This window comes from Clinocottus analis, unplaced genomic scaffold (genome assembly GCF_023055335.1).
Source record: "Clinocottus analis isolate CAN_PGR_092001 unplaced genomic scaffold, fCliAna1.0.p SCAF_17, whole genome shotgun sequence".
Taxonomy (NCBI): Eukaryota; Metazoa; Chordata; class Actinopteri; order Perciformes; family Cottidae; genus Clinocottus; species Clinocottus analis.
The window spans coordinates 10,702,254-10,724,939 of NW_027175898.1; the positions used below are offsets into that span (position 1 = coordinate 10,702,254).

A 22,686-nucleotide genomic window follows, 5' to 3' on the forward strand; every position below is an offset into this window, starting at 1 on the left:
TTTTACAACATGTGTACTTTGCTTGTACATCTCGCTGTCAAGATACGGTAATCCCTTCATCAGCAGTGACTAATGTAACAGCTGCTACATGGTTTGTCAAACATCACAGTTGTTCTGTTGTGTGAAACCTTCGATACAAGCCAAAAGAAAATAAAGGTATTTTAATTTGATATCATTCATTATTAAAATAATGTGTGAGTTGGCCCTGCGACGATATGATGGGCTATATCATGACATTTGATTGTGGTTTCACATCAGATATAGTTTGATCAGAAAAGTGTGATTCAGATGTGTGTTTTAATTTAACAGACAAAAATGATTTCTGCCTTCTAACATGTGCCATAATCCCATAATATTTTACGATTTGTATGTTAATCACTCACTACCAACATATTATGATCTTAAATGCTGTGAATTATCAAATGACTGAATAACCCTTTCAGTAACAGCAGTGTATTTCAGTGCTGGTCTAACAAGCGGCCGACTGAAAGCGGATCTCTGAAGCTCTCTAGTGGCCAGTCCTGGAAGTGCAGCAAGCTGTTTCCACAGTTAACATTTAGAATAGTTGATCGTTTCAGATTAAAATCTCTGGTTTTATTGCATAACCTGTATTGTTTTATTGCAGCAATTAAACACAGTAATACATCTTCCTCTTTATCTTTACTTTAACAACATGACACACAGGATCTCAGAGTTGCTCTGGCGTGTTTGCTTTTTCTTGCATGTGCATATATAACCACATGCACAATCCTGCAGCTCACACACACACACACACACACACACATACTTTGACCACTGGTCTTTAAAAAGATAAGATGAACCTTGTAGCTTTGATAATTTGCTAAATGTGAACTCTTTATATTGATTTATTTTGATACATAATATGACAACATCAGAGGAGATAAAAAGAGTTTGCATCCCAGGTTGCTTTTTTTCAGGTCTGTGACACTTTGCCCCCATAACAACAAAGGTGGGCAAAGACACGTGCTTCTCCATGTGAGTCCTCGTGTCCCTGCCTCTTTCCTCTCTTTCCATCCATACATGTCAGATGATATACTTCACTTCACACTGAATATTCTTCATCAGCAGCTGGAGGCTATACAGACCATCTGAATACCCATCTTCTCACCTCTAACCTTCCACTGACCTAGACTCTGAAAACAAACACCCTCCTTTATATGTAAAGTACACGTGTGCATATACTGGCAATTTCTAATCATATATTATGAATGAAATCTGTTCTCTAGAAACATATTGCTTTGTAGTGTCATAACTGAGCATTGTTACAACATAGAGAAGGCTAAACTACACAAAAAAAATGTCTTATTGCTGAAACAATTCATTGATATTTTAGATACACTTTTTAGTAAAGCTGTCTTCCATTTTACACTCAATAAAATTGTGTTGAATACAGTATAAAGTTTTGTATTTGAGTTATTAAGTGCAATATCATGATAACTGAACTTTTATTGCGCTCTAAAGGTAAATTGCACTCCTTTACATATGCATACATATGGAGGAAAACACAGTCGATGTCAGTGATCTTCACTCCAGCTGGTAATCCCTTTCACCACGACTGTTACAGTCTGTGAGCAATGAGCTTGACACAAACACACACCTAGTCTTCAGAGGCACTAACTCCATTCCAAAAGGTTTACTCATCAAAAAATAAAGTTACGAGATTCATTCGGTGCTCAACTTGGCCCAACGGTCAAAAAACTGTCTTGCTCCGCATATTCAGTAACCTTGACTGAGGGATATTGGCTATGACGTTCTCAGTATAGCGTAATTTAAAGAGGCATTTCAACACATTTCTATAAATCACTAAACACACTTTTTAAGTCTAATATGGCTTTTACAATCAGTTCACAATTAATATGTTCTTACGGTATTTTCTCAGGCATTTCTTTCCTTTTATTTTAACTGTGGGCAGTTTAGGAGGTGACAGGAAATAAGGGGACAGGAAGGGAGAGAGAGAAAAAGAGGAGGTTGGTTAGATTTTAAAAGAGGGATGATATTATTTAAAGTAATAGACCCTGAAGGCACCTCGCCTGTCATCCCCAGACCAAATCACAAATGTGAATTGGAGTATTTAAAACATGCGCTTTAAGATTTGTTTGGTTCCCAGGCAATGGGGCACCGGTAACAATTGACATTGTTCACTCATCGGTTTCTTTGTACTTGTCCAACCCCTTCAATCCTGAATCTGTCTTCAAACCCAACTCCTGGTCTGAGCTGAAGCAGTTTCTCTTGACTGGTTTAGATGACATCATATTGCACCTTTCTTCACTTCATTCTCTCACACACGTCGTCAGGCAAATTTCACATCTCTCTCATTGCGTTTGATGTCAAGCACCGTGGGCTTCTCCAGGTGACTGACACTCTCTCCAACAGTTCCTCTTCATCATCCTCACTGTATTTCTCAGCGTTTTCACAGTTTCTTAACAGATTGAGCAACAACTTGAAAAGCTTCAATGTGGGAAAATTCTAATCATATAAAGGAGGGTAGCAATTCTCAGCAGTAATGTTCGCATTTATGTTGAAATCAATACAATGTAATTTCATCAATTTTAATATCATGTAACATACTAATTGTATTCTTTCTTTGGGGTTTCATTTTGGTGAAATTAGTCTTACTGGCTCCATTTTATATCATTTAGATCAAATAATTAAATTTAGACTAAAAAAAGACATCTTTGAAAGCGGAGTTAAAAATTAATTTTTAAAAAATTGGAGTGGTTTTTTAAAGACTCCTCTGTGTGAAGGCAGAATCAGGGTGCCTTCACAAACCTTCGGCTTGTGAATTTAAGAGTGAAATTGATTATTTTAGTTTGATTTTGAAATATTGCTGTCAAGGACTTTTCTGTCAATTGGACAAAATGTTGGCTTGCCTGCCAACATCTCATTGAGACCGTAATTCCATTATCCGAACCGCTTATCCTATTTATGGTAGCGGGGCGCTGGAGTTGATTCCAGCTGACATTGGGAAAAGGCCAAGTTCACCCTGAACAGGTCGCCATATTGCAGGGCACATTTAGAGACAGACAACCATTCACACTCACATCCTACTGTCAATTTTAGGGCCTCCAATTAACCTAAGCAGTCTTTGGGAGGAAGCCAGAGAACCCAGAGGGAACCCATGCTGCCACGGTGAAAACATGCAAACACCACACAGAAGCCCGGGAACGGGGATCGAACTCATGGCCCCTCTTGCTGTGAGTGCCAGCCATCACCATTGTGCAGCCCAAGACCTGAATTCACAGGTTTGAATTTTGGTGGGGATGGTGTAGGATGTGTGCTCATGCATGCAGGACCAACCTCTGGGTGAGACACAACAGCCTTTGTTTCTCTTACACACTCAAATAATTCTAAATTGAGGAATTTGTGATTTTACAGCAGCCGTCTGGATAAATTGCACACATTTCTAGTGGCTTTGTAAGAGCTGAAAAGCTACAACAGTTTGATAGTTGACATCAGTCAATGTTTCCTTAACCTTCGCTATGCCAGAAAAAAAAATGGAGCCATAAAAGATCTTTTTTTGGCATCAGAGAAGTTCTACGAAAGGAATATTTAGTTTCTCTCATTGACGCGGACAGTGGTGGTTTATGAAGGCCAGATGGATGAAAATACATTTTCACAGTATCAAATGAATAAATGTGTTTTTTTTTATGTTACATACAAACGTCAATCTTGTTAAACATCTCATTAGATTTGCAATTGAATTTAAACTGCACATAAAATTGCATCTGCCAATGAGACAGATTTTCATCTCGAGGAAGAGAATGAATAAATAAAAACATTCCATCAAGGTCAAACTGTTCCTTCTCACTTTTATTCGTGGCCAGTTATACAAGGAGGCCTTTGAGGGCAATCAGATGTCAGTAGCCACCTATTACGGTTTATTTCCCCCCCTACTGGTCGTGAAATAACACAGTTGATATGGAAGCACACTGAACAAAAAGATGTTATGGGCGGAAGCGGAGCGAGAGAAAGATATGAAACAGTTGTTATCTGTTGTAATGGAGGACAGAAAAGAGGTAAGGGATAAAGACGGAGGGAGACCCGATGAGCGGGAGATAAATAGATAGAGAGAGAAGATTTTTTTTAGAAACACAAAAAATCTTTATTTTCAATTTGGTATGATTTTTCAAAAAATATCTATATTTTATGTGATCCAAAAACACTTTAATGGCAATTTGATTCAAAGCTCAATACTTGAGAGAGACATTTTTTTTCTGTCTTCTGCCATGTGGTAGATCCTTTACTCAACCAGCCTCTTCTATAAGGATGACTCTGATTGACTGCAGACTAATGAAGCACACACAAATAGATGATAATAAATGTTATATATTTTTAATGAATAAAAAACAACGGTGGATTCATCATGCGCGAGGGAGAATCAGAGATGAAGATATGAAGGGATGGAAAAATAACGAGGGATAGGCAAAAGAGAGAAAGCGAGAGAGCAGCTGGTCGAGGTCACGTCCACCTTGGAAGGAAAACCTCCACAAACACACGCACACCCTTTCTATTACATGCAATTTATAGCTCTGCCTCTACTAACCTGTCTCCTTGATTAATTTCTCTTGTGGGGCTGTCAGCTGGGTCTTTATTTCTTAGGTGCCAAACACACTTTGACACACGTGAGGCACCGAGCGACAGACGAGCACAGAGGGAGACCTTGGGCTCCTGCATCTTGGAACAGCAAGGAGTCATTTAGATCATCATTAATTCTCATTTAATTACCAAGAAGCTGCATCAAAGCACACATATATATATATATATATATATATATATATATATATATATATATATATATATATATATATATATATATTTGCAGTCGGCTTCATCCACAAAAGCCCGGGACCCCCACTGACTCTGACTCTCGTCATCCTTGCACATAAATATTTATGTGATTTCAATATTATAAAATACACTAAGCACTCATTTTTTTAAATAATTGTTATCACGTACTTTCACCTATTTGTGCACATGTTTATTTTTAAATGTCTATTATTGTTTAATGTTCTGCACTTTCCACTACAGTCAAATTCCTTGTATGTGCAATGTGCTCGACAACAAATTCTTCTGATTCTGACTTTCAACTCCAAACTCCAAACATAAAAAAGGTTCCAGCTCACAGAAGCTGTCAGCTGCAGTCTATTACAATCAGGTTAGCGCTGGATAATTAAGACAGACAGTCTAGCAGGTGTGTGTGTGGGCGGTGTGGGAGTCTCTTTAAGGTCAAGAAGTCCAGCAAAAATAATTCCTAACATTTGATATTCTAAGTTAAGTATTAGTCTAATATTTCTCTTTTCTAGTAAAGACTATAGTAGCATTTAATACATTTACAATAACTGTAGAGCCGTTTGGCCAAATTCCCACTAGTTTAATTTAGCATTTATTCCACCCCGCCAGCAAATACAGCAAACATTTGCAGCGAGACAATGATGTAGTGCAGCTTCTGAGGCTGTGGCATCTTTTTCCTCCACCACTTAGCAAATCTTTACAAACACAGTTCATGGTAGAAATAATCAAGTTAATAATAGCTAAATCCCATTTAGCTGCTCCCCTTTCAGGGTCCTGTTACTGTGCATGATACACTTATTGCTCACTGGTAAATGAAGCATTCATGATGTTACTAGTGAGACCTTTTCTATTCTCACAAGTCCTACCGTCAGCAGTGAAAAAAAGGCCTACTTTATAATATAATTTGTATCAATACCTTTGGAAAGGCATTACCCTTTCAACGTACTCTGCCAGCACATATTTAATTAATATATGCTCATGCTCTAATTGGTATAGCAACTACCACCTTTTATATTTATTTAGTCATGTTTATTATCTGAAAAAGGCACTCACTACATTTAATCTGATTTGTTTGTAAAACACAACAAACTTGTCAGGTCATGAAAAGGATATCAGATAAAACAGGTTACACGTCCGTTAGTTTTTAATGATTTAATCATTCTTGAAAATGTGAAGAAGGCGTTGGGTAGTCGTGAAAGGGCCTGTTTTATAAAAAGCAATTAAAGTTTAAATGTGTCAAACATTTCAAAGAGTGAACCTCTAGAAACTACAGGAAAACACATTTCAGGGTGAAGATGATTGAATAATAATAATGTTTGACCGTGTATCGGAAAAGAAATACAAGAAAAGAAACATGAAACATGACATAACTAGTTCATACCTTACAGTTCAATGGAAAATCTACTCCAGTGCTTGGCTGATACAAAAATGAGTAAACATGGATGCAAACATGCTCGATGAGTACAAAATGAACAGCATCACATTCATTCATTAAAAAGTCTCAAGACATTTGTGAGAAAAGTGAATGTAACACAAAAAAAGTGTTTTCAACATGGCTGACAATCTGTTGGCCGAAGGTGATTTAATGTGTCTGTTAGGTGAATTGCAGCTCAGAGTTGATCCACAATGGTGGCCAACATGACTGAAGAACATCTTTTTTTCACAAAATGTGAAAGAAAGGAGTACAATTCATTTTATTTCAACAAAAAGAAACATTATTACAGCTGTGATTTCAAGCTTTCAAGTAAGTAAATTAACTGCTCTGGTTTTGTTTTAATAACCATGCACAATCTAAGTTAGGGTTTGTTTTCATGAGCTCTTCGTATGTAGCGTGAGTTTAGGCTGCATTTCCAAAGTCACATACAAGGAATAATTGTACATGTCAGCAAGGCAAATGTTCATATTGTCTATTGATCCAGCAACAAAACCTCCCACCTTCCATTCATTTCACATTCTAGTCCTTTGGTAGCTGAGCTAAAAATAGCCACCACAAAGCGTAGATCCATAATGTTTCTGAAGATGGATGACCTGAAGCTAGCTCTCTGCATGTTCCGCCCACATTGTGAGAAGATAAATGTAACATCAACAGACAGCCGTTGCTCAAGTGTCTGTCAAACGTCAAGAGTCAAGGCTGAAGGACAAAAAAGCTGGAAAGATAGCTCCTGTAGTGAGGAAAGTTATTAAGTTGCCCATACAGGAACATCCTATATGAGGTATTTTAACAACAGCTTTTTCTGTCGCTTCAATTTTTTGGCAACACGTTTTCTTCCCATGGCTATGGCATGATGACTGAATTTCCGGGGAGCAGTTCCAATCGAAGCATGGGAAACAGAAAGGCACATTTACTGACATCTAAAAGGTCCATGCACTCCTGTTCTGTGTCTGTCTCCATCTTTCACTCTGTCTCTCTCTCCATCTCGAAAGCACTCTTCCATTCAATGCCCAGTCGTTCGCTATCTTTGGCCTGCACTGGTGTGAACTTATTCAACTTGCCGCGCTCCATTGCGTTCTGTGACAGGTTTGTCAGACTCGTGTTTCTCTCTTTTCGTTCTCTGGCTTCCTCATCTGGATCTCCATCTTCTTCTTCTTCCGTCCTCTCCTCGCCCAGCATGGCACTGCCGTTGTTTACACCTACACTAGCCCGTCGCGCATCTTCATCAATGTTCCTCCGCAGCTCGCGGTTCTTGTTGCGTCGGGCTAGATGGTTGATGGACCCACAGCGCAGGTTGAAGAGATTCTCCTCCGAGGAAGACGCTGTCTGTGGCGTTTGCTCACCGCTCCCTTGATGGTCGTATGGCTCACAGGCCCCCTTCAGCCTCAGGTTGTTGAGTTTGGTGTCGATACTCTCCTGGGAGGAAGTCTTGAAGCGGCCGGCATCCAGGCTGGCGAACAAGGCCCGCTTCTCTGGAGACAGCATGTCCAGGGAGTGAGCTCGCTGCTCCAGGCCGAGCTGCCGGCGCTCCATGCTGCGGATGGTGGCAGCTCGCTGGAGCTTGTCGTGGATCTCAACACTCAGACGCCGTCGTGTCTCACGGAACTCCGCTCGAACATTTGCCTTCCATTCAGCTGCATGAGCTTTAATCTCCCCAACCTGTGACAGACAGGAGTAAGAAAGGGATCAGGAGCAGAGCTTGAAAGCACATTTGAAGTTTTATTCAATGTTTGCCTTTCCCATAGAGCCTTTTGAACGTGACACTTCAACATGTGCATCGAAATATGTAAAGGGAAACACAGCTTGTGTCATTGTGTGAAATTACTGTTTCTTAAAGGCCCTGAAAACCAATATCTCAGTCAGCTTCTCGGTATAAGTTAAGGGGTCCTTCTGCCACACTTGGAACAGTTTGGGTAATTTCACATGTTAGCGTAATTATTTTCTCAGGTCTGGGTTGAATTCATATGGGCTCAGTTTGATAAAGGTGACCTCATATACTTGTGTGCACCATGCAGGCTTTAGCACTTTTTGAATCAACGTCAATCAAATGTGATTAAAACATGCAGCGAACATTCAGTCTGGACACAGACTGGCAAAATCTCAGCAGCAATTAATAGCCAAATAAGAGAGCAGATGCAGAGAAGGCAGTAATTCAGTAAGCAGGCATGTTCTGCCTCTCTGAGTTAACACTGAGCGGTGTGATTGAAGGAACTTCACCTCTTCTTTGGTCTTTTTAGACAGCACTCGAAGCCAGTCTCCAATCATGCTGAGGACGGCCGCAAAGTACGCCAAACCCACCAAGATCCAGAACCACACCATGGGCTTGTACCAGCTCATATAGGGGATCGTACTGTTACCACCTGCGGGCGAAAGAAAAGTCCCAGAAATAAGTCGTGATCATTTGACAAAACGTGAATCCACATCGTGACAAAAACAACAGTCCCTCGAATAGATCTACCTGCCACATAGTCTCCTATTCCCACTGTGGTGAGTGTTATCACAACAAAGTAGATGGCCTCCAGAGCGGTCCAGCCCTCGATGTGTTTAAAGATGACAGCAGGGATGGTGACGAAAACGATGCAGCCAGCCAGGATGAATAGGATGGTGGACGTCACTCTGATCTTCGTCTGGCTGATCTGTTTGTGTTTTTGCTGAGAGAAAAACAATCAGGAGATGATATTAGAACAATGCAAGCGACAGTAAAAGAAAAAAAAATATGGAAAGTTTGGTCAAAGGAACTAATACAAGACACTTAATAAAACAAATCTGAAAGGGGTGAACGTCCAATTAAAAAATGGTAAATACGAATAAAAGAGAAACTCGCTTGAATTCATAACTTACCCTGAATATCTTCTCAACCCTCAAGATGCTTTTTACAAAGATGGTGCCCAGCTGGTCACCAATCCCCGCCAACAAGAAGCCAAAGAGAGGGATGCCAAATATGGCATAAAGGATGCAAAAGATTTTCCCTCTCTCCGTGCTTGGAGCTATGTTTCCATAACCTGTTCACAGACAAGGAAAACATGAGGAAGAGCAGAGAAGAAGAAAAAAAAAAAACATGAAGAAACATGGCAGAGCAGACGTGATGAAGAGGAGGCGGAGGAGGAGGAAGAGCGTTCAGAGTAAGATGATCAAGACTTTCTTATGCAACATAATCGATTGAAGCCCATGTGTTATACTTGTCAGTTCCTGTTGCAGGGGTCTGCAGTAAATAAGCTTCTAGAGACTATAATTAGGCTCCCCCTGGAGAAAATGTCCTTAATTATAGCCGTTCAGTGACAAGGACACAATGAAGAGTCCGAGGAGAAAACGGTTACGTAATTTGAAGCTGGAGGTCTTAGTTCATGTATTCTATCTTCTGATATTTAAATATAATATATCTGGGCAGAGAAGTAAATTAAGCCAATTAAAGCGTCTGCACCGCAGTGTATTAGCAAATGACTGGAAATGGAACTAAATCCATTGTAAATGCTCAACACATTAAGGCACGCAAAGTCACTTCACTTTCATTTAAAAAGTGTTTTATCAATTACAAATAGTTAATAGCGTGTTTGTCTTGGAGAAGGAGAAATGGTACAGAGGCATTGACATAAAGTGATTTGACCTTGTCTATGTCAGCAGTGTCTGTTTTGTCATCGTTCTTGATAATGTTGAACTTCACAGGATGTTAATTCACACAATATTACAATTAAAATCAAGTGAAATATTGTACCATCATTTCTATTTCCAGGTCTAATGAGTTAGTTTTGCAACTCATTAGAAATAACAAAAATACCATTTGAATTAAATTAAAATGTCTAAAACAAAAACAAAATTATGAATTAAACTCTGTTATTAAAAATACAAATGATGAAGTTGTATTATATATATATATGAGTTTATTTATTTATATCTCTAATTACATATCATGATGGATTATTTTAATTTGTTTATGTAACACTTTGGCTTCCATGATTTCTGAGCATGTGGGTCATTTTTCTGCAGTTTGTCATAATTACCATTTTAGTGATTTTTGCCTTCAACATTAGACTACAGACTAATGAATCAGTCACACAACAGCATATCTAACTAGTGTAATGGCATTAAAGAGTGAATTATTCAAAATGTCACCGATGGTTGTGATGACAGTTCCAGCGAAGAAGAAGGCACTGCCCAAGTCCCAGTAGCTAGAATTGTATGTTGTGTCTCCAACAGGACTCACTCCAGCACTCACTGCATCTATGGCATGCTGCAAAGAGAAACATGAATAAATTACAACATGGAGGGATTAATCCTCGACACAAAACTGTGATTACAAGTGGAACCAAGTGGATACGGTTACAATTGATTAAATCTGCCCAATAAATTACATTTTAAATATGCACACACATTATACAGAAGTAAAATGATATTGTGACATACGACAGAAAAGCGAGTTTTGCTGCAGAAATGTGTTTTCTTTCTTCCTTTTGTGAAGCCCACATGTTGGCAACCACTGACCTTGAGTCTGCTCTTTTGTATTTATTTATGAAATATGTGGAATACAACGTTTGCTTATCTGTACAACAAAATTAACCACTTTAATGTCAAACTATGAAAACACTCCTCTTGCGTTCAAATAGTCGGTATGGTATATGCATAAACATCGAGCACGAGATGTGTTCACATTATTCAGCGGGTGGCTCTCCACTTGGAGCTGTTTCTCCACTTTCTCACCCATTTTGCATGTTTTTACACTTCACACTGACTAAATCTACATCAACTTTCATTTGCAGCAGAGAGCCCTTTATCGCTCTTTTCCTCTGTGTCAGCCTTTTTCTTTAGTCCCCAAATCTTTTTTTTCATCCCCAGCTTGTCAAGGGAAAACACTAGAAGCCACAATGATCTGCATTTACTGCATCATTATTCTCAATGATCTCCTTCTAAGCGCCATTATGTAGCAATGAAAAGCTAATATACGATCTTGTGTTTTTTTCTAAATTCCCTGTTTATGGGCATTTTCATCTTCGCGGAAAAGAGTAGTTCGAATTTTACATCTGGGCTCAAATAAAAATCACCTCTGCTGACATAAAAGTGAGGGATGCCTTTGGTAAGAAATAGCTTTGGTGCATTGAACGACGTTCCCGGTCTTCCTCTTCGTTCAGGGCAACCCCCCAATCTATTCACGCAAGCTGTTAGTGAGATGTACGTCCATCTCATGAAATATGTATCTACTCTCGTGACATACATTTCAAAGCAGTGGAGGACTACTTCCACACACATCGCTGCACATGTCTACTCATAATCTTGCATGTGATTACCTTAGCTCCGTCAGGGACGTACGAGACATATTTTGGTATCTAAAATTAGTCAATTACTGTAATGCTTTTTCATAGGTTTTAGAAGAAAGAGCTACTTTGTGGGGGGAAATCAGAGCGGTAATTATGTCATAAACCTCAAATAACCTCAATCTGGAGTCAAGGGAGAGCTGAAAATAGCCTCACAATGCATCTGAATACTTCATGCAAAGGTCTATTTCTGTCTCTCCCCTTTTTCAAAGCCAAGTTTACACTGCCTTAGAGATGTAGAAAATCCTTCTCCTCCACAGGCACTTTTCAGGCACGAGGATGCAAACTGATACGTGAAGCAAAGTGTTGATTAGGACGACAAATGGTGTTTTTGTTTCACAAGGGCTCTCCTCTATTTTTATTCCACGGGAGAATAAGCACACAGACAATGTCGAAAACACACAATCACCACCAAATGTTGGTTAATGTGTGTTTTCATATTCTACACTTCAGGATTATTACAGAGCCTCAGATCTTTATCCTCTCAGTGTGTCTTTCTGCCTCACAGCAGGTGACGGTAGTGATCGAGCCAGCGTGGTGCCGAGCCCTCTTCTCTTCAGCCCTCTCACCATAACTGAAGTCTAAAGCTTTGCCCTAACCCCCTTGAAGCATTAAAATGACCATTCTGGACCATTATAAATAAGGCTGAATTGATCCTGACTGTTTGTAAAGTTGGGAGAAGAAAAACAAAATGAGACATTAAGACTAACATGTTGCATTGTTTTGACATTGAAGACAATTGTTTCACAGTTCTTGTTACTTGTGACTTTCTGATTTAAAACAAAAATAGAGCACTGATAATGTACTCAGATATTTCACTCCAGTGAAAGTATACAAATATTCCTTTATACTGCATTAAGTCTTGGAAGCACAGAACCAGCAAATCCACTATATTTTAACTACTTTATATATTGTTGGTTTTATTTGTATGTAGAACCCATACTCCAATATGTGTAATGAAATGTAGTGGAGTATTATATTGCATAAAATTGAACTTTAAATAGTACTTTAAATTCATAGTTCAATGAGTAGATGCATTGTGTGGCATTCCTAACAACTTTTGGTAAAACATTTGAAGACATAAGGGTCTATGATGCACACCTGTCTGTACATTTGTTACGAACCACAAGAGGACATTGGTTGCGTGTCCTGACGTGGATTTACTGCAGCTTGCTCAGTGTTTGTAAAATTGTTTTTCAAGATAAGTGAGTCATCAATAAATGAGGCTTGAGTGGTGTCAATACCAGCGCAGCTTCACATGGAGCCAAAGTGTGAGTCATCCCGAAGGCGCAGGAAAAGCCAATTAGGTCTGCTGCTTTTGTGGGCGCACAGTGGGTAGGTGGACAGCGCTGATACGAAAGCAGACATGAGGAGGTCAACAGATGTGCATGGACACACGTACACATCGCCAACACATGCTGTTTAGGAAAGATATATTGTTGCCTTCCACTTCTCACACACACACACACACACACACACACACATATGCTTCCCACGGTTGCCATTTTTCTGTCAACTCATCCACCAAACAGTTCGACAACAGTGAGTCACCATTGCTGTGTCACCGCGGAGGATCTTTGTCTGAGTGACAGGCTTGACACAGCACGAACAGAACATTTGATGGAGTTATTGTGAAGAAGCATGTCCTCAAGGCCTTTTTTTTTTAGACCGCACAGAGGGAAAAAAAGGTTTTTGTCAGTTTGAGTTTCACACATGGCATGATAATCGTTATATTTTTGTTAAATGTTGGGAAATGCACTTTCTTGCAAAAAGTTAAGTGAAAAGAGTCAGCCTGTGCGGTATATATGAAGTTACATTTCGCAGCTAGTTAGCTTAGCATAGCACAATGACCGGAAACAGAGAGAAACAGCTAGCCTGGATCTGTCCTTTGGATACCAATAATCTGGACACAAGAAGAACTGTAAAAATGACACATTGGGTTTAAACAAGAGGATAAGTCACTGTTCCAAGCCAGAAAAGAGTCTGGCACATAAACCAGAACTTGTCACTTGTGAGGCTAGCTGTTTACTTGTGTTTCCAGTCTTGATGCTAAGCTAACCTAACTAGCAACTGGTGGTAGCTTTATTTACTGTATAAATATGAGATTTCCATTGATCCTCCCGTCCAACTCTTTGCAGAAAAGTGTATATCTCAACATGATAAACTATTCTCATAATACATTTCATTTGTCAGATGAGATAAATTTGTTCTGGGAAAACATGGTGAGACATTGCATCATACTTTATGTCTCGTGTCTTCGTCCGGGAGACAGTCTTGTCTATGATTCAGCTGCTGCTACTAGCGCTGCTGCTTCGAGCAGCAGTAGGGCTGCAACTGCTGGCCTGTGCAATGAATAATTGATTCCCCCGGGACCACAGGCTCACCATGCTAAAGGTTTTATTTCCACACGTCTCCTCAGGAAATACCGTCATTGATTTTTCTATTTTTTTTTTTTTACAAACTCATGACAGCACTTTTGTGGTGCAAAGGTGAGCGCTGCAAGGGGGAAAGAAGAAGAAAAATAAATGATGCTTCTCTGAGAAAGAATACCGGAGCAAACGTGGGTGTGGAGAAAATGAGAGAGGATATCAAATATGATATGATCAAACGAGTATCAGGGTCACTCAGCTTCTGAAATAGTCTTTGATCTTTCCAACCCTTAAGTTTGACTAAATATCTTGTTAAAATAGAAGATACAACCCACACAGTTATGGTAGAATACAAAGAAACTTGTCTTCAAACGTTTATTGCAATAAATACAACAGTGCTCTTGTGGCCATGAGCTAGCTTCTTTATTTAAAACGTGTGGGTGTTGTTAAAGCCTCGCTCTGGAATTCCATGTACTAATGCATTTATTATTGAAGGCACATGGTATTCAGATATATATCTCAACAAAGAGACCAGCATGAACAGCACGAACAGAACACACTAAGAGGTTGTTTTCAACTGACTGGGATTTGTTTTTTTAATGATTACCTGTATAGAAAGCAGACAAACCTAAATACCTACCGGATAACAGAAAGAGAAGATTATGTAGTAGAGCCTGGGAACACTGAGCGATGCAGTGACCTCTTATGTTTCTTACTGTGAAGGCACTGCCACTCCCATCCCATAAAAAATAACTCTTCATCTAAACAACAAGAAATGGGTCACCAAGGAGATGGAAATCTGCCTGGTTCAAAAAAAAGGAGACCAGGAGGAAGGCCGAAGACAAGATGGAGTGGAAATATGTAGTACAAAGGACGCACGACAGGGGTTAAACATTATGATGAGCATAGCCCCCAAACCTGCCTCTAAGGCAAAATGTGCAGCAGAAGATTTAAGTCTGACTCTTTTAGACACCTGGACTCGGCACACCCTCAGACTGAATTCATGGATGTGTCTGCTTTTAATACACACAACCCCACTGCACCGCCTAGTGGAGCTTCAGGTCAACCCGGCACTGTTTTTAAGACTTTTTGACAGGGCAGGCAACAACAGGTGTCTGTAAATAGTTTTAAAACTATAAGTAAGTTGATTTTAAACACAGGGCTCTTCTAACTGTTTTCTACCTTATCGTTTTCTCTATTTTTACCGACAACATATTCTGGTTCAATGAAGGGAAGTAGACCCACGGCATGTCCCTATAGTGGCATGCTTAACCGTCACCAATGTTCATCTGAATGCCATCAAGCAGTAAAAAACCTTGTCAAAAAAAATACAGTATTTCAGGAAAGTTCTCTCGAGCTCCACATCACCAAAATCCAAGAAGCTGTGCTGCGGGAGCCGAGAGAAACCAGATCCACAACAACAACCTCTTTTCCAACCCCTCAGGATCATTTCAACACCTCGGGACGGAGCTAGAGAGCCCCTTCTCCTTTTCCCAGGACTCCGTCTCAGTGTCCCAGAAGTAATATAGCCACCTGCTGCGAAAACTAAGGACTGTGGCAGCAAGATCATTTTAACCCTGGTTTACAGGACACAAATTGAATCCATTCATTGTATCCATCCATCCAAAACAACTCTCTATTGTGCTATTGTAATACACAATGTAGGTTGTCTGCACATGAGTTGAAGAAAAAAAATCACTATTATCCACGCTGCAGCTGTGATACAGCACAAAGGTCACGCTGACTGACCTTATTTTTGAGGATAAACCTCAAGACATGTTTTTGCCCGTTCCTCCAAGATTACTTTACTGTCCTGTTATGTCACATAAAACTGCATGCGCTAGCATGTACTGTACAGTGGGCTTCCCAACAGATGTGAAGTGTCACAGAGAATTATGGGGATTTCTGTAGTGACCCTGAAGGTATTAATGTGCTTCCTGCTGAAGGAGGAACTTGCCTCTAAGTCTGCTCTTGACATTTCCCCTTCATCGGTTCTCATCCAGGGCGGCAGAGAGTAGTATCTTATCATCGTAATATCTTATGATGGTGCTTGAGACACGAGACACATACTATATATAATGTCTATGAATCCACATAGTTAGTGCAATGACAGCACTCTTTTAGTGAAAAGGTTTTGACTGAGTTCACTTTAACTGTTAAAATTAGAAAGAAAAAAAAAGTACAATACAACAATACAAAGTGCTCGGGGCTGACGAGACTTGAAAAGCAACAGGTACAACAACTAGTCATCTGTAAACTCCTCTTTCAACTCAGAACTGGGTTGTTTTACAATAGTAGAGTGGCTAAATAGTAGACTTAACCGCTCCAAGTTAACGCTTACATAATCTGTAATAATGACGCCTGAAGGAAAAAAACAAGGAACCAACCAGATTCATTCTTGACGGTTAGGCGTTAGTCTTGACTCAAATGTTGATTTATTAGCTTTTTCTGAGCTATCAACTACATTTCATAATCTTCTTTAATGAATAGAATAGACACAGGTGTCATTATCAATGCTTATTGTCACATAGCTGGCGTTCATACATTGTTGTTATTAAAATATGAATTAAAGCTGATTCAAGTCGAGACATATATACAACATTTGTTATGTATTCAAATAAACTTAACAGATGTTGCATTGTGTGTTTTATTTGGGCGTGAGCTATTATTCAGTCAAATTCTGCAGCAGCCAATAAAGACTGAATTTGCTGAAGGACAATCTGGACATAAAAAAGTGGCTCCAAGATCATGTGACAAGCTAATGAAACCAGACTTAATTAACCCAAGAGCCTCTAATTACCCCTGATAGCTATCATCAGCAAGAAAATGCTGCTACTAAAGTAATTTGTCTTACTTTCTACTCATTATCCACAAATCAAATTAAACGACACCCAGAAATATTCATCATTTCATTTTCATTGATTTCATTTTATCTTAGTTATAAATTAATCTGGTGGACGATGAAAAGACAAATGCAAGGTACGATTCCAGGCATGTCAATGTATCCCTTCATGTGAAACTCCAAAAAGCTCATCCAAAAGCTATCTCTTCCACTTCCAACGACTCACCTTGATGAGAGCCTCCAGCTCATCGGGAGAAACACAGCGGTGTTTCTTCAAGAACAACGCCTTCTCCAGAGTGATACTGTTCTTCTGGTTGCTCTCAAACGGCTGCTCCAGTGCCCTGAAGGCCAGACCTCCACACACCAGGTAGAGAACGACCACAATGAACACCGCCAGCACCGTCTTCCACTTCATCACGGAGTGGAGCGCTCCGGCCACGCCGTCACAGCTGGCATCCATGCTGGCCACCACGCTGGCGGAGCGGGAGGAGATGGACAGGCGCGGCAGCGGACAATGACCATTGGCCTTAGGTTCGCAGCCCATGGGGTTCTGCATGGTGGCCACACTGGCCTGGACCAGACTTGACTTTGCCATGCCAGACTGGACCTTTTTGGGAGGCACCAAGTTGGTTTGGACCGCCACTGGGGGAAAAAAGAAAGAGAAGCTTGATGTATCTTTTGTTTAACTTTGTGTTAGAGGACATTGATGGAATGATTTTAATGGTTTTCAGTTTTAGAGGCTTTTGAAGTGAGTCTGAAATGATTAAACAATGTTCATGTGTTTACAAATCCGTATGTCTTTGTCAAATAATTTGTGCAATACCTGGGAAAAGAAATGCATGGAATGAATTTAACTACAGTAAAAATATGTTTAGCTTGTTTGAATGCAGTAACAGCAAAGGGACACTTGAGGGGCACTCAACTGTTCAACTTTTCAATGTTTCAAACTCAAATCATTAGGCAATGAGGTATCAAAATCGATTGTGTTACGCAACGACACGGGTTTAGACGAGATAGACGTAAGTCTGTTTTGCACTGAACAATATGCTTTTTAAGGACATAAACACGAGCTCGCCATGGAAAATCTATTTCCTCCTGCGTGAAGCATTAGAACGTGATTTCCTTCTATTACTCTGAGCCGATACTCAACGCTATCAGCTAAAAGGCTTGTTTTCCGGCGTACTTTGTCAGTGCTACCATCTCAACAGCTTCCTGCTGAAGAATGGAAAAAATAAGAAAAAAATACTTTAAAAACACGGACCATTTCAAACCCTTCTTGAGGTGGAGGTGAAAATCTAGTCATCCTTTTTTTTGAGAAGCAGGATTTCATTTTTCTAATAGATGCCACTTCTGGATTGTTTTTTTTATAATAAAATGCACGAGTACTGGAGCAGGTCAACCAAGTGGCAAGCAGCACCGTGGAGGCTGCCAAATCTAGAATTATTTAATGTGTATAAAGCATTGTATGAGCTATTCAGAGCTCTGGCCTTCACCCTTAATGCCCCCTTCTCTCTCTCAGATTGGAGAGCATGGCACGCCTCAGAGCCGTGGGTGGAGGAGAGGAATACAAGATGGAAATATTCTCGAGAGGCATTCTTTTGTTTATTGGGATAGGATTACTTATGGGATATGCTAAGTAAAATGGATGCACATCTCCCACCCTGATGAGTCAAGGACATCCAGGAAGTGTCTCATTGTCTGATCCAAGCCATGAATCGTGTTATGGCCTGAGTGAGTATACGTTGAGTGAATCAATAACAACAAAGTGATGTCAAAAGCAAGGTGCAAAACTGCCACTTTCAATTCACGATGCAAGCTTTTGAGTGTGGTGGCTGGCTAATTTTAGAACATGGGATGAATTAGAAAATGAGGAGATGAAGCAGTAAAAGGAATATAGATCAAAATAAATATCACCTTTTGTATTTGGTGCAGTCATGTTGACACATTGAACCAAGTCCAAAACTGGTCTTACTGAGACTTTAAGTGCCTTTCATCTCATCTTGTGCGTGAGGGAAATGTAATAGATCAGCTCTATGCAGCAGGGCAGCTGCAGATATACCATGTCAGATAGTTCAGAAAGCTGGATTTAATTAACTTTTAGTACAACTGCGTGGTAAAAAAAAAAAAAAAAAAAACAAGACTTACGATCATAAATAAAAGATTATATGTGTATATCTAAGTTCAGGCAAAATCCAAATTGTGATTAACATAATTTGCTTTGCCTTTCAGATTTTTAAAGGCTGTGCTCTTGTCCTTTCAGACTACTGAATTTGCTTCATATTGATTTTCCCTTATTAAATAAGACCTGAGTGGAACCCAGTATCTGATTCTCTCTCTCTCTCTCTCTCTCTCTCTCTCTCTCTCTCTCTCTCTCTCTCTCTCTCTCTCTCTCTCTCTCTCTCTCTTTCCAACATGTGTGACGGGAGACTCAGGTCCATAAAAACATGGAAACCAAGTGGACGCTAATGAGGATTTAGATGACGGCAATACAATGTTGCATCAAACATTTACGACACTGGGGTACGTCTGCGGTGGTACGCTGGAAACACTCAGTTTGTCAACATGTCAGCATGACCGCTGCATCTTGTGTGTACAACGCATGATTTACCCACTGGTGAACACAACACGAAACTAGACGTAATGATAAAGATGAGGGCACATTTTGGTTTGGTTTTGGCTCCTGTGTCATGAAACTAGACATATTGTAGTCATTTACTCACGAGCTGGCACTCAAAACCAAATGTCAAACTAACCTGCATCACACACGAAGGCATTACATTTCCGGCAGAAACTAATTTCAGAATAAAACGTTTACTGAGGAAGTTTCAGCCTACTCTGCCAATCAATCTATGTATCTCGCAGCAAAATTGTACAATGAATTAAAATAGAAAAACATATGAAATACCCATCTTTTGGAATATTAGGGAGCACAGATAAAGGACAATAGCACAGTTTCTGAAATGAAATAATTAGTAGTAGTCTCTGAAAATAACCCCACGTCAGACAGTCGCAACCTATTGACAACAATTTAACGTGCTTTTATTTTTGACACATTTTCCGGTTTTAGCCTAGTTATTTCTGCCAGCTTGGAGTGGTTGAACCTCTGTTTCCAGCAGTTTCACTGCACAACTGAGCACAGATAATGGAGAATAAAGAAATACCCTTCAACCGCTACGTCTCGTTTTTGCAAACTGTAAATATAGATTAAGATGAAACACAAAGTCAAATGAACAAAATAAGAAATAAGAAATTGAGCAAAACTGTTCAAGCCTGTGAATAATGCAGCATGTTGTAGTGTATTGTGCCTCATGCTATCGCCATGAGAGGGTGCTGAGATCAGGAGCAGCCCATTAAAATAACCAATCCAAAGTTATCAGACAGTAAATAAGAAAACAGTATTCACCAACCTTGTTTAGGGTCCCAGTTAACTTGTTTCCTTGGGCTTTCTATTGGAAATTTCATCTTTATTGGTGTTCTCAATCAAATCGTGAGAAAATTTTCTTCAATATATATATATATTTTAAATAAAGAAAAATAGCCAAATTACGAGGAATTCTCCCACATCATCGGCACAACATGTTTTCGTGGACGTGGGCGTAAATTGTACGGAGGAATACACGCATCGCAAAACCGCATTGTCTGCCTCTGCTGTCCCCCCTCCTTTTTTTTTCTCCACCTCGCTTGGACGCGCGGTGTTTGTCTTAAATATACTGGTGGTGAGACATTTCACTGTCGCAACGTTACGGGGAACAACCCACATGACGTTTCACACTCAAACATACGCAGACACACACACACACCCAGATAGTGGTCCGGTCCACAAACACCAGCCAGTGTGTCCAAATAAGAAGCAACTCTACCCGTGAATGCGTTACACCGGCAGCAAGAACAACGGGGGAGGATGCTCTCCTCCCTTTCATTCCCAAAGCGCCACACTCCACCTGCATTTTACTGTAACTAGCTGGAGAAAATTTGCCTCTAGCTTTGCATCATCCATTTAAATAAAACATTTCCGTTTTGGAATACTCACTCTTTTGTTTGTCCCCCAAAACAGGATTATCCTCCCATCGTTTAGTAACCGGCGATGGAGCACATGGCGCAGGGCGTCAAGTGAGAGTTGTAAGCCAAATCAGCAGCAGACTTAAACCATGACATCATGCACATGTAACAGTCCATTATTTATGAACTTCTATCTCTGGATAAGTCAACTCCTCCCTCCCGTCAGACCCCCTGTACTAAGTCAGGTGATGTGACTGACCATTTTTGGAAGCAATTTATAAAAAAACAAAATCTGGATATAGATTTACTTAATGATAGTTACTCTATAGGCTTGTTGCCTTTAACTCAAAACGTGTCCATTTTTTTTATTGATTATGTAGCCAAAACGTCCTACAGGTGTTGTACGTTTTTAAGTTTGAATTTAAGTTTTATTTGAAAAAACATACTATTGTTTCAATGTTTTTTGTCTATTTCAAGACACACTTTATACATTAGTAAAATGTTTTCTACCTTACACTATAGCCAATGGTCTTGGTATATTTCAATAGACTGTGGATAGGAAACATGCTTAAGAATTGCTTTAATTTTTGTCAAAGTTATGTTATTGCCGCTGTAATACAATTATAAAGGGATAGCAGTGCTGTTGTGATTTGAATGAAAAAAACACATACACATTTTATTATTAGCGTATTAAAAATGCTCTGCAGAAATTTCAATTTTTTATTTCTTCACAGTGATCAGTCAAATTTTTTAGTTTTTTTGTTTAGTATTAGATTAAATAATCTACAATAACTTCTAATTTATAGTCAATTAAACATGTGAATTATTGCTTTTTGTATCACCCTCTAAGTTTAGGCTTCTAATTATGAAGACTCTTCAAAGTTGTTACCTTCTAATAGCCAATTTCCTTTTTTGGCTCTAGATATACATCACTTTGAACAACAGCCATGAGAGCCATTTGCTCTCAGGTCATATGAATATCATATCACATGTGTGCACACACACACGCACACACATGCACACACACACACACACACACGCACGCACACACGCACGCACACACACACACACACACACACACACACACACACACACACACACACACATATGATGATTTCCCTGCATACACAGTAGGCCTGCAAAGTTCCATGTGGAGTTAAACTAAAACCAGAATAGTTTTTTTTCCTGGAATTTGATTTATTTGGAAACAATGAAGAAACAAGATCAACAATCAGAGTAGCAACACTTATTCAGACAGCAAAATGGCATGAAATCGTTTTTTGGAACAGAAAAGGTTTATATTTTACCATCTATATGTTTTGGGCTTTGTCAATTTGACAGAAAACTATTTTCTCAGCATATCATAATTAAAAATTAGATTAACCCTGTTTTACTCCTACAAGGATAAGTCCAACAAGTCCTTCACAGCACGAGACATTATTGCAGCACAGAGTATTAATAGATTACTTTACATTCATTTGTCCCTTTTAAACTTCTCAAATCAAACTCCTAAACACAGGCAAAAAAACAACATGAATTGATTTGTGGTTAGGGCTAACTATGCAGTTCGAAGACTCAGTTTCACACTACAATTAGGCAATTTACAATCTTTTGTTGGTGAATGATGTCAGGGGTTAAAAGGTCTATCAAACAATGCAAGGAACATTGCAGAATAAACAATATGCTGCTGACAGAATGTTCCCATGATGGATATACTGGAATCAGAATGTATATTTGTTGCACTCTGTGGCATTCACATTGGTCAGTTTTTCACACACTCCCATTATTCCTTTGCTGGTTTTGTTTTTCAGCAGGCCAGATGGTGGGTGTTTACTTCAAACTGTAATAAACAAGATAGGTACCAGTGTATATTTAAGAACCTATGGAGCATGGATGGCATACACCTAGAATGATCAATACATGTTT

At 39.5% G+C, this 22,686-nt stretch overlaps 1 protein-coding gene across 2 annotated transcripts; it reads right to left on the reverse strand.

Annotated features, from left to right (window-relative positions):
• Positions 1-5,228: 5,228 nt before the first annotated feature.
• On the reverse strand, positions 5,229-20,936 carry kcnk10b (potassium channel, subfamily K, member 10b). 2 transcript variants are annotated; one of them, XM_068579635.1, is made up of 7 exons: positions 20,792-20,936; positions 16,988-17,403; positions 10,355-10,472; positions 9,086-9,246; positions 8,703-8,895; positions 8,462-8,604; positions 5,229-7,903 (listed from the first exon to the last, which is right to left on the reverse strand). In XM_068579635.1, coding segments are annotated over exons 1-7 (1,728 nt in total). In that variant the 5' UTR covers positions 20,793-20,936; the 3' UTR covers positions 5,229-7,207. The 2 variants fall into 2 exon arrangements, with proteins under 2 accessions (XP_068435736.1, XP_068435734.1); XM_068579633.1 differs by lacking the exon at positions 20,792-20,936 and adding an exon at positions 20,169-20,419.
• Between the last annotated feature and the right edge of the window lie 1,750 nt (positions 20,937-22,686).

Bases quoted from the DNA above. Each gene is read 5' to 3' on its own strand.
- kcnk10b (XM_068579633.1), bottom strand. From the start codon at position 20,223: ATGAAATTTCCAATAGAAAGCCCAAGGAAACAAGTTAACTGGGACCCT. The intron at 17,404-20,168 runs GTTGGTGAATAC...TTTTTCCCCCAG, and splicing joins TAACTGGGACCCTAAACAAG to TGGCGGTCCAAACCAACTTG. The intron at 7,904-8,461 runs GTGAAGTTCCTT...TGTCTGTCACAG, and splicing joins CTAAAAAGACCAAAGAAGAG to GTTGGGGAGATTAAAGCTCA.